Source organism: Musa acuminata, chromosome BXJ1-2, assembly GCF_036884655.1.
Source record: "Musa acuminata AAA Group cultivar baxijiao chromosome BXJ1-2, Cavendish_Baxijiao_AAA, whole genome shotgun sequence".
NCBI classification, from domain to species: Eukaryota; Viridiplantae; Streptophyta; class Magnoliopsida; order Zingiberales; family Musaceae; genus Musa; species Musa acuminata.
Window position 1 is genome coordinate 700,997 of NC_088328.1, and position 13,419 is coordinate 714,415.

Here is a 13,419-nt window from a genome sequence, read left to right on the forward strand (position 1 = left end):
CTGTTGAGGGAAATGCTCCCTTTTAATTTGTATAAATAGAGGGAGAATAGCTTTAATGAAAAATAGCTTCTTCAATAATTCATCTTGTCTTCTATTCTTTCCAACAATTATATGTTATGCTATATAATATATTATATAACTTTTCCGGTTGTTCACTAAATTCATTAATCTATTATATAAGTTGTGAATTAGCTGATTTGAAATCGAATAAGTGAGTATCAGGGGCTAGTGATTGACTTTCTACTTAACTGCTTCTATTTATGATTACACTTAATTTTCTGAACCGACAACACTCTAATCGTTACGTTATCGCACAGAATCACATAAAGGTTTGTTTGCTGTAAACCATGATTTTGAGTACAACACAGGATGTAAATCCATCTTTCTTTCCCGCTAACTTGATACCCTGACTTTCACCTATAATCTTTACTTTGTGTCGTTCCTAAGATAGCTTAATTTTCTTTATACAAACAAACAGGCATTTCACATACGTTAGCACAATGTATTTCTGAACTCAACTGCTAATACAAGACCATTCAACAAGCAAGCAATGTAGTTTGATTACTTTCTTTGTGTGGTATTATCCACGACAATTACAAGCTAATAGAAAAATTCAATAGGGTAGCAATCAAGGCTCAATTCAGGTTTGAAATCTCAAAAAATATATTTAAAGAGCTCGACAAGAGCTTAATAATATCCGTTATCGCTCAGTTCGCAGAGTTAATCAGCTATAAAATCTTAGAATATGTAGTTTAAGATTACATACCAAAAGCCATAGCCAAGATTTTTGAATTAATTTTTCTTAATTATTTTATGATAATCATGTGAATTATGAAAATAATTGAGTGAAAAAAAAAATATATATATATATATATATGCTTTGGCATTTTAAAGTAAAATAATATTTTAATTTAAGACTTACGAGTTAAAATGCATTGTCCTTGATAATTAAACTCGTCCGTCCATTCACATTGCCTTCATCCCATCCGCATAATAGTCTCCCTGAACCGAGCAAAACGAGGGGTAAAAACCGCAGTGGTCTCTCCTCAGTATTACACCTCTACTGCTGAGCCTGTGCGCCGCCCTCATCCATTTCCGTCGAAGGCGCTGAATCGAAGAGGGAAGAGGGAGGAGGGAAGACTAATCGAGCGATGGCATCCGCGCTGCGAGGGGCGATCCTTGGTCACGTCCGCGTCCCGATCCGAACCCTAGACCGGTTGGGATCCCTCTCATGCCTTCAGACCTCGATTCGATCGATGTCGTCCCACGGCGACGACCATCTCACCCGTGAGGAGGTGGTCGATCGGGTCCTCGACGTCGTCAAGAGCTTTCCCAAGGTCGATCCCGCCAAGGTAACCCTAGCAGGCTACCACTTGTTGCTTTCCTTGGTTTAGATCTCTTTCATCCGTGCTTCCAATTGCTTGCCTGCCAGGTGAACCCGGACGTGCATTTCCAGACGGATCTGGGGCTGGATAGCTTGGACAATGTGGAGATTGTGATGGCTCTGGAGGAGGAGTTTAAGCTGGAGATCCCCGACAAGGAGGCCGACCAGATCGTTTCCTGCCCCCTCGCCGTCGAGTACATCGCCGCACATCCGATGGCATCTTGATTGACGCGAAGCTCGGGGGTTTTCTCATTGCCTAATCTTGTAATTTCATTCTAGTGCCTCATCTGGTTACACTCTTTTTCTTGTTTTTTTGAATTCCCTTCAGGAGATAGACTTCGGAACTGATGGACGAATAATGTCGATCCGTCCAAAAACTTGCTTGGATGCACAACTAGAAGTTTCAAATTCATTGACTTGTGTTGAAACCGGCACTTATTGAAAATGTCTTGCCGATTGGTTTCGTCGCATGTCGTGTTCTGCACTTCATCTTTGATCCTGATGAGGTTTTGTGGATTTGGATTTTGATGATATCTTGTGCTGTAGGCTGAGCCATTCATGTGCACTTGGTTAACTATTCGTTTATTGGTGTCTCTAGTAATGCCGATGCTTTCTACACCCCAAAATATCTTTACCATTTTAAAGGGCTATTCTTGGGAGTCTCCATTGCGACGCTTCTGATGCCTATACTAGTATTTTCTTGACCAACGATATAGAACTTAGTGACCTTTTGAGGCTTAATGTGCCACTTCGCATTGGATTTCACCAAGAAAGTCTTCAATCCTAAACATTTAGGGCACTTAAAACTAGGTGCAATTCTATGCTATTACATGCTTTAATAAGGGTTTGCTGCATTTTTTTTGTCCACCAACACAGAGAAATGTTTCTATCTGTTTATTAGTTTTCATTGGTTTGCTGCCTATACTCATTAGATCACACTAGTGCCTACTTTTTTCTTCACGATGTTGACCAATGATTATAGTGAGCATGTACATGTGCTCCTTAGACATTTCTTCACTCATTTGGAATTTGTAGAACTATGTTCTTTTATGATGTAGTTATTTGTTCATCTCTTGTTGGACATTTTTTCTTGGATGAAATTGAGTAGTTCACTGGATTGAGGTTTAACTTTTCCTATGCTCCAACTTGCTTATGGATCATGCTACACTTCATATTATTTGAAGTACTAGGACATCAGTGATGGTCAATTACTTATTCTAAGCTAAACTTAATCTAATCTAATGGATTAAGGAACATTTGAAAGATTATCATATTTAAGCCCAATTTCGCCTGCAGGTCGGATAATTATTTATAGGCATTAATGCAGCCTTTAGTGTCTTCAAACATAGGGTTTTGTGATTATTAACATATTCATAAGTTGTAGTTCATCTTATATATACATATATTGAAGGAAAGATTAGAAAGTTTGAGGATTCTCATGTTGTCCTGAAATGCAAGCTACAAGTTGGACTTGGATTTTGAATTTGAAGCGGAGTTGGAATTTTTTATAATTTTTTAATTTTTGCATTTCTGTTTCATTTATAAAGGTAATATGTCATATAAAATACAAATATAAAAGAAATGTTTGACATAAGATATTTTTTACACAAATATTATTTTTTATTTTCCTAGTGTTTCTATTTTTTATAATTTTTATTTAAAAATCATTCACTTGGTTGATCCCCGTGTAATTGGATCTAAGTTTGAGTAATTGAATGATCTCGTTCTTATCATCCCTAGTGATCTTAGTCTTAATACCGTACTTGTGAACTATGAATTACCAATGACCTTTTAAGAGATGAAAGTTGTTGGAATTGTCTTTGTGGTTATTTGTTTCACTAGGATGGCATACTTCGTACATTTAAAGTTGATGGTTAAAGGTTTAACTTGGCAAATTCCATAGATTCATGAAGCAATCTGATCAATGTTATTTAATCTTAAGAGTGTTGGTTAAACTTCATCTAGAGGGTTGACTTGAAATACACTTCTTCTCTCAATTACTCCATTAACATATTAGGAGCATTCAAGTATTTATCCCATTTAGTTAGCTAGGTAAGCATTCAAATAAAGAGACTTAAATTTAGCTGGTTTAGGATAGTTCAACCCCATAATTTTGTTATTTATATCTTGGGTTGGTAGTAACACCTAGATTATTAAATATGTAGAGCGCTTACATCAGAGAAGTATGGGTTGGCAATTTATGATATGCTCCATGATCATAGTGTATTGACACAAGATGCATTAATAGACATGGATTGGCTTAGGATATATGTTAATCGACAGGGGCTTTGTTCTTGGCATGATGATATGCCTAATGTCAGCTTAGCATCATCTCAATGTCAGCTTGGTTGGCACCTTGATGTGAGACCATTGTAACATATTTCTTATTTAATAATTTCATCAGTTAAGGGAATATGATAGTTATCCTTTTTATTTTTTTTCCTCAATTAATATCTTCTTTTCGCCATTCCATAACTATCAAATCCTAGGAAAATAATATTTTCTTTTTTCCAAGAGCCTTCCATGTATTTTGTCCTACATTAGAGTTGATATCTGAGTTCGTTCTACATGACACATTCAGTGTTTAGCTTGGGAGGATAGCTTTTGGAGTTGTTTCTGGAGAATGATGAATGTTATGGTTAAAGTTGACAAGTAAATTGCATGTCACAGTCAACCTGTTGCTCTAGACAAAAGGCTGAACTGAGTGGTAGGTGTATTCTGAGGACTGAGTTCCAAAACCAATGAGCCAAAACTCATCTTTTTAAAGATCACTATAGCTGAGAAAAATTTATGAGTGAGGTTTGGTTAGTGGACATTAAAAATGATATAACCCTAAACTGCAGTTATGATAATGAATCAAAGGTTCTTCAGTTTTCTAGAGTTTTCAATTATTGAACAACAGTGTTCATCAACCTGATCTCATACCTCCTAATGTTGACCTAGTTAAGTCCCAGGAAGACCTTGAGATTCTAGCTAAAACTATTTCTTTGCCCATTGGAGTTGCAACAGCTATTAGCTGTTTATGAGACAGACATGCTTTTGGGATTCATCTCTGTTGTTGGGTGCTTTTGAATGGTGATCATTGTCTGGCTTTATGCTAGGTACTGAGGAGCCATATTGAGGATTTTACATGAGCTACATGAAGAATATCTAATGGTATTTGAGATTTTCTCCATGCTGAGGAAATTGATCTAGGCTCTTTGTTGAGGTCAAATGTGGGCTATCTAATTTGCTTTCCTATTTTAGTTGTATATCTGAATTGACCAAGTTGAGCCTAGATCAGTTAATATGGCATGATTAGAGATTCTATTGGATTGAGGCTCTTTCTCTTCTCTCACTGACTCTCCTGTCTTCATTTTAAGCTGGATTTCCCTTGATTTGGGTTGATCAGCAGCTTTCCTGTGGGCACCTAGTTATTCTTGCTATTCTCTTTCGATGCAACTCAGTTTAGTGCACAGGGAATGGCTCAATGATCTGGGACTATAAGACCCTTTTTGGCTATATACTGGAATCCAAATTGGACTCAATTTTTTGGTTGTATTGTGACAAGGAAAGTAGAATGCAACTGGGAATATTGATTCTAATTTTACTGGAGCCATTTGCATGGTTTATTTGTTTTCCCTATGAAAGAAGTACAGGCTTCTTGATTAACCCTCATTCCTCTTCCTGTTCTTAATATCAATATTCTAGCCTCTTCATGGATATCCGCTTGAATGTTCTTTTGTGTCCATCTGCTATTCTTCCGTCAGCAAGTTTTATAAATTTTGAGTTGTAGTATGGATTACGTGCAACGATTCATTGATTTGAGAGGACAACTAGGAAGTTTATTTGGAACTTGCATCAAGTACTGCACACAAATTATGAACCAGGTGCATTTTTTATTCCTGAAGTTTTCTTGTCTTTCATAACATGTTAATCTTACATTTTTAATGCCACAATAGTCCTCTGCATTGCTTATGTCTGCCTTTTTTAGTTGTGATTTTGGGCTGAGTGCTGCACTCTCTATTTGACTCTGACACCCAGATCTTTTGGCTATTTGCTGCACTCTTGAGTGTAGTTATCTTATTATTTTTTATTCCTGAAGTTTTCTCGTCTTTCATAACATGTTAATCTTACGTTTTTAATGCCATAGTAGTCCTCTGCATTGCTTATGTCTGCCTTTTTTCGTTGTGATTTTGGGCTGAGTGCTGCACTCTCTATTTGACTGGATACCGAGATATTTTGGCTATTTGCTGTACTCTTTGAGTGTAGTTATCTTGTTACTGGGAATCTTTGATGTAAGAATTGTGTTGAGCAAGAAAATATACATAGACTAGCTAAATCGATCAGTATATGCATATGGGTAGAATCTTTTCCGTCTAATTTGTCTGAAATCTTTTATGCAGATCACATGTCTTTTTGTAGGACATTGATGTCGTAATAATTTTTTTCAGAAAAAAGAAAATACACATTAGAGAAACGTGGTTGTGTAGCATAATTTCAATCGAATTACTGTCTGTTACATGTCCGAGGAGTCTTTGAAGTATCTTTGTTCCAGATCTCCATCAGGATTGTCAACCAAAGCATCGGATTGACATTGCCAGAGTTTTTCGTTGGACCAATCTCAGGTATCTATTAAAGAGATCAAATTAGTTGTGTTATTGTGATAAATTAAAAATTGCAACCAGGAAAAAAGTACTCATTTCTAACACAAGATTTCATGCATTGATGAACAAAATTAAGGAAACTCGAGTACTTGGATAATTTAGAAAAATATGATTTTGTCTCAAAGTCTCAGTATTTTAGGACTCAGAAAACTCTTTACTGTCGTGGTTTACATATCAGCAATCTAGTAAAAAGTTATAGGAAGCAAGAGTAAAACATTAGTTTATATCTTGTTTTAATCGATTATTATTATATTTGATGTTTCTTTCTTGATTCTTTTATCATCATGGACTTTGTTTGATCATATCTGAGTTGGTCTGTTTAACTTATATTTGACTTAACTTATTATATTATGCTTTAGGGGTTTAATTTGATTTGAATTATAATTTATTTGGTTAAAAATTAGTGTAAGTTGTGTGCTAGTAGGAAAGATTAGGTTCCCTTTGTATAATTTTTTTCAAAAAATAAAAAATTATTATGTTAATCAATGTACATGATGCTCATATGTGAATTCGGATATTGGATTTATCATTTATGTAATAATGTATTAACCAAACAGATGTCTGACTATCTGGAGTTGGAAAAAAATCTTCCAAAGAATATAAAAATGTAAACAATGATAGTTATATTAAGCCTTAAAAATATCTAAGCCCATTAAAAGGGACATCTGAAGTCTCCCCAATGCTAAAGCCCAACAACAAAATAAGAAATATAACCAAGTACATGGATCATCACAAAATAATCTAAAAACATAACGTGATTTGAGTATCACCCATAACCAAAATGGTTACTAAGATGTTCAGTTGGTAAAGATTTTGCTAACGTAAAGTTTTGAATCAAAACTTATCTTTATCATCTACCTTTTACAAAAAATAAAAATAAAAAAACCTGTTTTGAGTATAAACTAAATAAAATTTTAAACCATAATTCAATTTATAAATGAACTAATTCTGATCATCAAAAAATGGACCATTGAATTGATATGGAGCCTAGTTTTTACAATGAACTGATGATTCATGAATCTAGTAATTGATTTGGCGATTGTGTAATATAACATATAAATTTATGTCGTTATTAGTTGGCTTTAACAAAGTTGGACATGTATGTAGAAATAATAATTAACATAAATGAAATAACGATTATGTTGTTGTGTTAATCTAATGTGCTCGATCCTTTCGAGTGTATTCCCAAGGGTGGTGCCATATGACATTGATTAACATAAACAATAATTAACATAAGGCTTTAGTTGTAGGGTGGTGCCAAGTGACATTTGAGTGTATTACCGTGGGTTATGTGGGTTGAATCTGCCCCTATTGGGTATAATCCGATTTATGTTTAATGCAGACGTAGATGACAAAACCATCTTAGTCCGTACCAAGTTCGTAGTTTCTTTGGCAAAGACAATAATCTTACCTATTGAAATAAGAAAATAGGATACCACTTTGGACGGTTAAATCTTTAGGCTCTTGGATCGTAAAAGAAGAACAAAGTGATCTCGGTGATCGTAGCAAAAATGATCCAAACTGTACCAGTTTCAACCGAGTCTTGTATTTTAATTTATATAAATTATGATTTAACTTTATGTTTAACGTCAACATCATCGATAACCACAAAGGATGCATATAATGTCTTGTTATATTCAATGGTAGATATGTTAGGATTTTAATGGTAGTAAGAGGCGTGTTATTAATAAATTTTAATCAACTTTAAAATTTATCATAAAATTTGTATCTAAAACATAATTAACAAAATATTAAGTCCAAGTAAAGATTGTTAGTAAAATAAATAAAAATAAATAAGTAATTATAAACAAATATCACAAGCAAGAGAAGGAATACAAATCGATTTATAGTGGTTTTGTATTCTTAACCCACGTCTATGATTCATCTTCCTCCATTAGCTTTTACTATTAATCTTCTTTCCAATAGACAAAGTTCAATTACATTTATTATAAATTTTCTTCTTTTTACAAGCTTAGGAGAGAACATTCACACTCATTCTTTTACAGAAGATCTCTCACCTCCTATAACTTAGTATCACAACTAAACTCAAGAGAGAGGATGAGACTCAAACAATGCTTGAGTTATAACACTTCATGAACTCAGAAATTGATACTCCATCAACTAGCCTTAAGTGAGATATTTATAGGCTCAAAAGGCTTCAAGAATATAATCAAAATTTTAAATCTTTGAAAATTTTAAGATATGAGCGATACTAACGCTGATATTGGGTTGTACTATCGTAGAAACTTTTAATGTTATAATTGCTAGTCATAGGTGCCGTGTAAGCCAATCACGTGAGTGATGGCACGTGTGACCTAACAAGTAGTATTTTTACTTATTATTATTATTATTTGATATTTTATCACTTTATATTGTTTGTTGCTTGAATATATTGTGATATCTATGGATCTGTGCAATGGAAATCGGATCACGATGAGATCACGATAATGAGATCGATTCGCCTTTAAACATAGATCATAAATAATCCTGGTCATAGGTTACTCGAGAGGGACATCGAGATAATCAGAGAGACTGGTGTGCTATACTCGTCGGATGTAACTAGTCTCATAGTTGCTCGTATGGCGACACTATGGGTACAATACAGGTGCTCATTGGAGAATGAGTTCACTGATTGATCCGCTTACAGAATGTTGGATGGTTAATGATACCTTATTATCAAACAGCGATTCTGTAGTCCTAGCGGTGTATCTGATCCTTAGACTTGAGACACCAGGAATATCCTGTATGAGTACTCCACTCTTTGATACCAAACTTATAGGTTTGAATGTTCCAAATATAGCACAGTCGGTCATTGAGAGTGGTAGCCAACCTTACAAGGACTATTGAGTGTTGATAGAGGATCATCTAATTGGGCCAACCCAATTAGGGGCCAGTTGGGCCCATGTATGGACTGTGTTGGGTTAAGTGAAAAGCCCAAATAGTGACCCAACAAGTGGAACCATCGTGGCACAGTCTTCGAGACTATGTTAGGCAGTGGTACTACCCAAACACAATCTCTAAGAGACTATTAGGTGGTGGTACCACTAGTCTGGGCGGTGGTACCGCCCAGTGGTAGGGTGTCAGGCGATGGTACCGCTAGACTGGGCGGTGGTACTGCCTAGTGTCAGTGTTGTAGGTGGTGGTACCGTCAGGACCCGGGAAACCCAGGATGAGACATTTTTAGGCTCCAAATTTAAATTAACTTGAGGCCTATAAATACCCCTCTCATCCTTGGTTAACATACACAAGAATAGAGAGTAAAAAAGAAAGATAATGCTATTATAATCTTGTGTGAACTCCTCTCAAACTCTAAGTGCTAGTGAAGTTTAAGAGAGGAGGTTGTGGGGGTTATAAAGGTTCTCTCCTGAACCTGTCAAAAGGAGAATCAAGTTGTAAAGGTGGTTGATCTTTGCCCATTGAAGGAAGATCGATAGTGGATACCGGTGGCCTCGACGAAAGAGGAATCGATGGAGTGGATGTAGATCACGACGATCGAACCACTATAAAAATCTGGTTTGTATTTCTTTTGAGCAATTTATTTTAACTGCAAACTACCTTCTCATTACTTTTGCTGCACACCCTTCCGAACGTATTCCAATTTAATATCTTTTCGATCAGTTTGATCATATAAAGAATTTTTAAACCGATGATTTTACTGCTACACTAATTCACCCCCCCCCCCCCCCCTCCCCCTTTAGTGCCGACTCGTTCCTAACAGTTAGTATCAAAACTTAGTTTTTCTCATTTGGTTTAACACCCAAGAGAAATGATTCTTTTCGGCTTTCAAGAGGTTCACTATCTCTTTCGTCCTCTCATGTTCAAGGGACAAACTATACATATTGAAAAACTCGAATGAGAGTTTTCTTGCTTTCTTTGGATTTGAATTTATGGAATATTGTCAATAGCGGTTTTCAAATGTCTTCTCTTCTAATGAACCATTGGAATGATTTGGAGAAGAAGATTTTTTCTTTAAATGCTAGAGCTATGAATGCTCTATTTTGCACCTTAGATAAAAATGAATTCAATCATGTTTCTACTTGCGAAATGACTTTTGATATTTGGCACACTCTTAAATCATACACGAAGGCACTTGTAGAGTTAAAGACTCTAAAATAAATATTTGGAAATACGAATTTGAATTATTTCGTATGGAACCAAGCAAGACTATTGGAGACATGTACACCCGTTTATGGATGTCGTCAATAATCTAAAAGCTCTTGGTAAAAGTTTTTTTAAATCTTAAATTTGTGAGTAAAGTTTTATTATCACTTTCTAAAAATTAGGATTCTAAAGTAATGACAATATAAGAATCAAAGAACTTAAACTATTTTTTGATTGAAGAACTTATTGGGTCTTTGATGACATATTTATGTGACACTTGAACTTGAGAACAACCTTCCAAAGAACAAGAAGGATTTGACACTTAGAACAAATGAAGACCACTCAAGGGAAAGCTCAAGTGATGAGGACTTTGAACTCTTAACTATAAAGCTTAAAAAAATCTTAAAATAAGAATATAAGAACAAAAATGAACCTAAAAAGAAGAAGCTACAAAAGAAAAAGAAAATACAAGGTGGCATGAGACGAATCAAGTTAATCCGAAGATAAAGAACAAACCAACAAATTGTGGCAAACTACGCCTTAACGGCTTTCGATGATGAGGTAACTAAAATCTCTTTACTTTATTTCGAAATTACATGATGCATTTCATAAGCTATTTTTAAATTTAGAAATAAATAAATAAAAAAATTATAAAAAATATCATGCTTCTTTTTCTAGCTATTTTGAAAAAATGATCATGACAAATTGCATGTTTTATGAAAATATAATAAAATGATACTTGTACACCTAATAGGATTAATCTTATATTTAAGAAGCAATAATGTGTATCATGTTGATTTCTGTATTATTTTTCGATTTTGATTGAAGATGCCTTATGTTCAATGAAACCATGCTTCATGTTTTAATGAAAATGCTAAGAGGTTTGATATCATGCTTAATGATTTTATCTTTTAAAATTATGCATGATGATTTTTATGATTTATGGATTATCGATCTTTGCCATAATGAAAGTTTTTTTTTATTTTAAACGTTGATGCATGTTTTTATTTGGCATAAAAAGACAAAGGCATGCTTGTATGAAACAAACAACTTCAAATGAAACATATAAAAAAGAAATATATTTTCCATCTCCATCTTATTAATTTTTCGATAAAAGATTAATGAATCTATGTATATTATGCTTTTGTGAATCTCTTGGACTATGAAAATGATTTGATGAATTTGAATGAGTTTTATCGAATCATAATTTCTTGAGACTTATAACATGAAATCTTTTATGGATCAAGATTGCTTATTTGATCTCTTATGCTTCTTCTTGTCATTTACTAAAGAGGAGAATTTTGTAGATGAATCATGAATTTTTCAGAATTATAACTTTTTTTTTTAATTGAGACATTATGTATGAATCAAGTTCTCATGTGAATCTATCTACGTTGCCTTCATTGAATTTTCTGAAAAGTGATTTTGATGATGATTTTGGATCTATTATTATATGACTAATGAGATGATATATCCAACTAAATCATTTATCGTATTTACGACTTGTGATATATTCAACATGAAACATCTTTCTTGATGCACGTATGATTCACTCTTTTAAGAAAATATTTATCAAATCGTGATAAGATGAGATTCTCTTTATACGAATCAAGATTTTTCATGATCTCCTAAGAATTCTTTTCATTATTTATTCAAGAGGAGATTTGTTAAAATGAATCATGGTTTCTCTTGATTTCTAGAAATTATAACTTGAGAATTCTTTTTATAAATCAAAATTATTTACTATGATTCTTTCTTTTCGCTATTTGAGTTATCCAAAAAGAATCATAATATGTCTCTTGATATTCACAATTTGTCTTCATGATTTGTATATCTCATCACCAAATTTTTCTTGTTATCCTTCATGAGATGATATGAAATCATGCAATACTCATGATATTATGTTGATGCATACAAATGAGAAGTTATGATCATGCATGGTAGGATGTAATGTAATTTGACATTTTGATACCATCATGATTTGAATTATTTATGATTTGGAATGATGCATGAAATACGTATGATTTTATTATGATAATGTATATGATGTATTGCATATGATATGAATCATGATTAAAATTGCTTTGACTTGAATTCAATTTTAATTCAAGATTTATCTTAATTATGGCATATTAAAATAAGAATGATACTTTAACTTTGTCATGATTTGAAAATTGATATAAAGGGAAATGAATTACAACATTATATTCTTCCCTTCTTTTTTACAATGACAAAGGGGGAGAAAAATTGCTAGCTCAAGATGCAAAATTTGGAAACTTGCACATTGCAAAAGAAGCAAAAATTTGCTAGCTTGCTTGTTCTAATAGATGTAAAATTTTGCTAGCTTGCGCTTTGCCAAGGAAGAAAAAATTGCACTTCTCAAAAGAGAAGAAATAACTTGCTATCTTGAACATTACTAAGTTTGCTAGCTTGCATATTTCAAAAAGATACAAAAATATGCTATCTTGCACATCTTTAAAATTAATGATGATTTGGTGATTAGGAATGTTGTAAACTGATAAACAATTTGCTAGCTTGTATGTTACAAAACTTGCTAGTTGCACTTCTCTTTTTTGTTGATGACAAAGGGGGAGAAGTTATGATCATGCATGGAATGATGTATTGGATATTTTGATTATGCATGATTTTATGATACATGCAATGATGTGATAAATTAGTTATTTCAATACTCATGTTACATGCAATGTTGAAATACTATGGTTTCAAAGTTTCTATCAATATGACATATTGATAAGGGGATTTAAGGTTAACTCCGTCATCAATTGGTTATCATATCAAAAATGGGGAGATTATTGAATCTCATATTTTGATGATGAAACCAATTGATACTGTTTATGATTTGATTTTCATTTTAAGTGACGCAGGATGCTTTGATCAGGGAGAGACAATTAAAGCAAGAAGAATCATGTTGGGCCGGAGAAAAATATATCAAAAGATTGGACGTCGAGCCGAATGATCGGTCGACGTATCGACAGAAGGCTTCGAGCCATGAGTTCGAGCATTGGGCCAAGAAGAGCGAATATTGCGCAAAGGAAATTGGAGTTGCGAAGGTCAACTAGCCGATTGGGTAATAGGCCGCAAGAGACGACGATGCGTCGAAGAATCGGATGAAGCGTCGATGAACCAATGACATGTCGGACAACATTTGATTAGCTTAGTAATAATTGTCTAGATCGAAGTAGGTTTTAACTGTGCAGGATTAACTACGATAGCAAGGTATAAAGCAAAATGAAATCTTGGAGTCAAGAATGCGATTTTGTTGGGAGT

The 13,419-nt window shown here is 33.9% G+C and overlaps 1 protein-coding gene across 2 annotated transcripts; it reads left to right on the forward strand.

Annotated features, from left to right (window-relative positions):
* The first annotated feature begins 1,016 nt into the window (after nucleotides 1-1,016).
* On the forward strand, nucleotides 1,017-1,854 carry LOC135595050 (acyl carrier protein 1, mitochondrial-like). 2 transcript variants are annotated; one of them, XM_065085564.1, is made up of 3 exons: nucleotides 1,017-1,352; nucleotides 1,433-1,627; nucleotides 1,713-1,854. In XM_065085564.1, the coding sequence occupies exons 1-2, from the start codon at nucleotides 1,152-1,154 to the stop codon at nucleotides 1,607-1,609; spliced, it is 378 nt and encodes a 125-aa protein (XP_064941636.1). In that variant the 5' UTR covers nucleotides 1,017-1,151; the 3' UTR covers nucleotides 1,610-1,627; nucleotides 1,713-1,854. The 2 variants fall into 2 exon arrangements, with proteins under 2 accessions (XP_064941636.1, XP_064941631.1); XM_065085559.1 differs by having other exon boundaries at nucleotides 1,433-1,854.
* The last annotated feature ends 11,565 nt before the right edge of the window (nucleotides 1,855-13,419 follow it).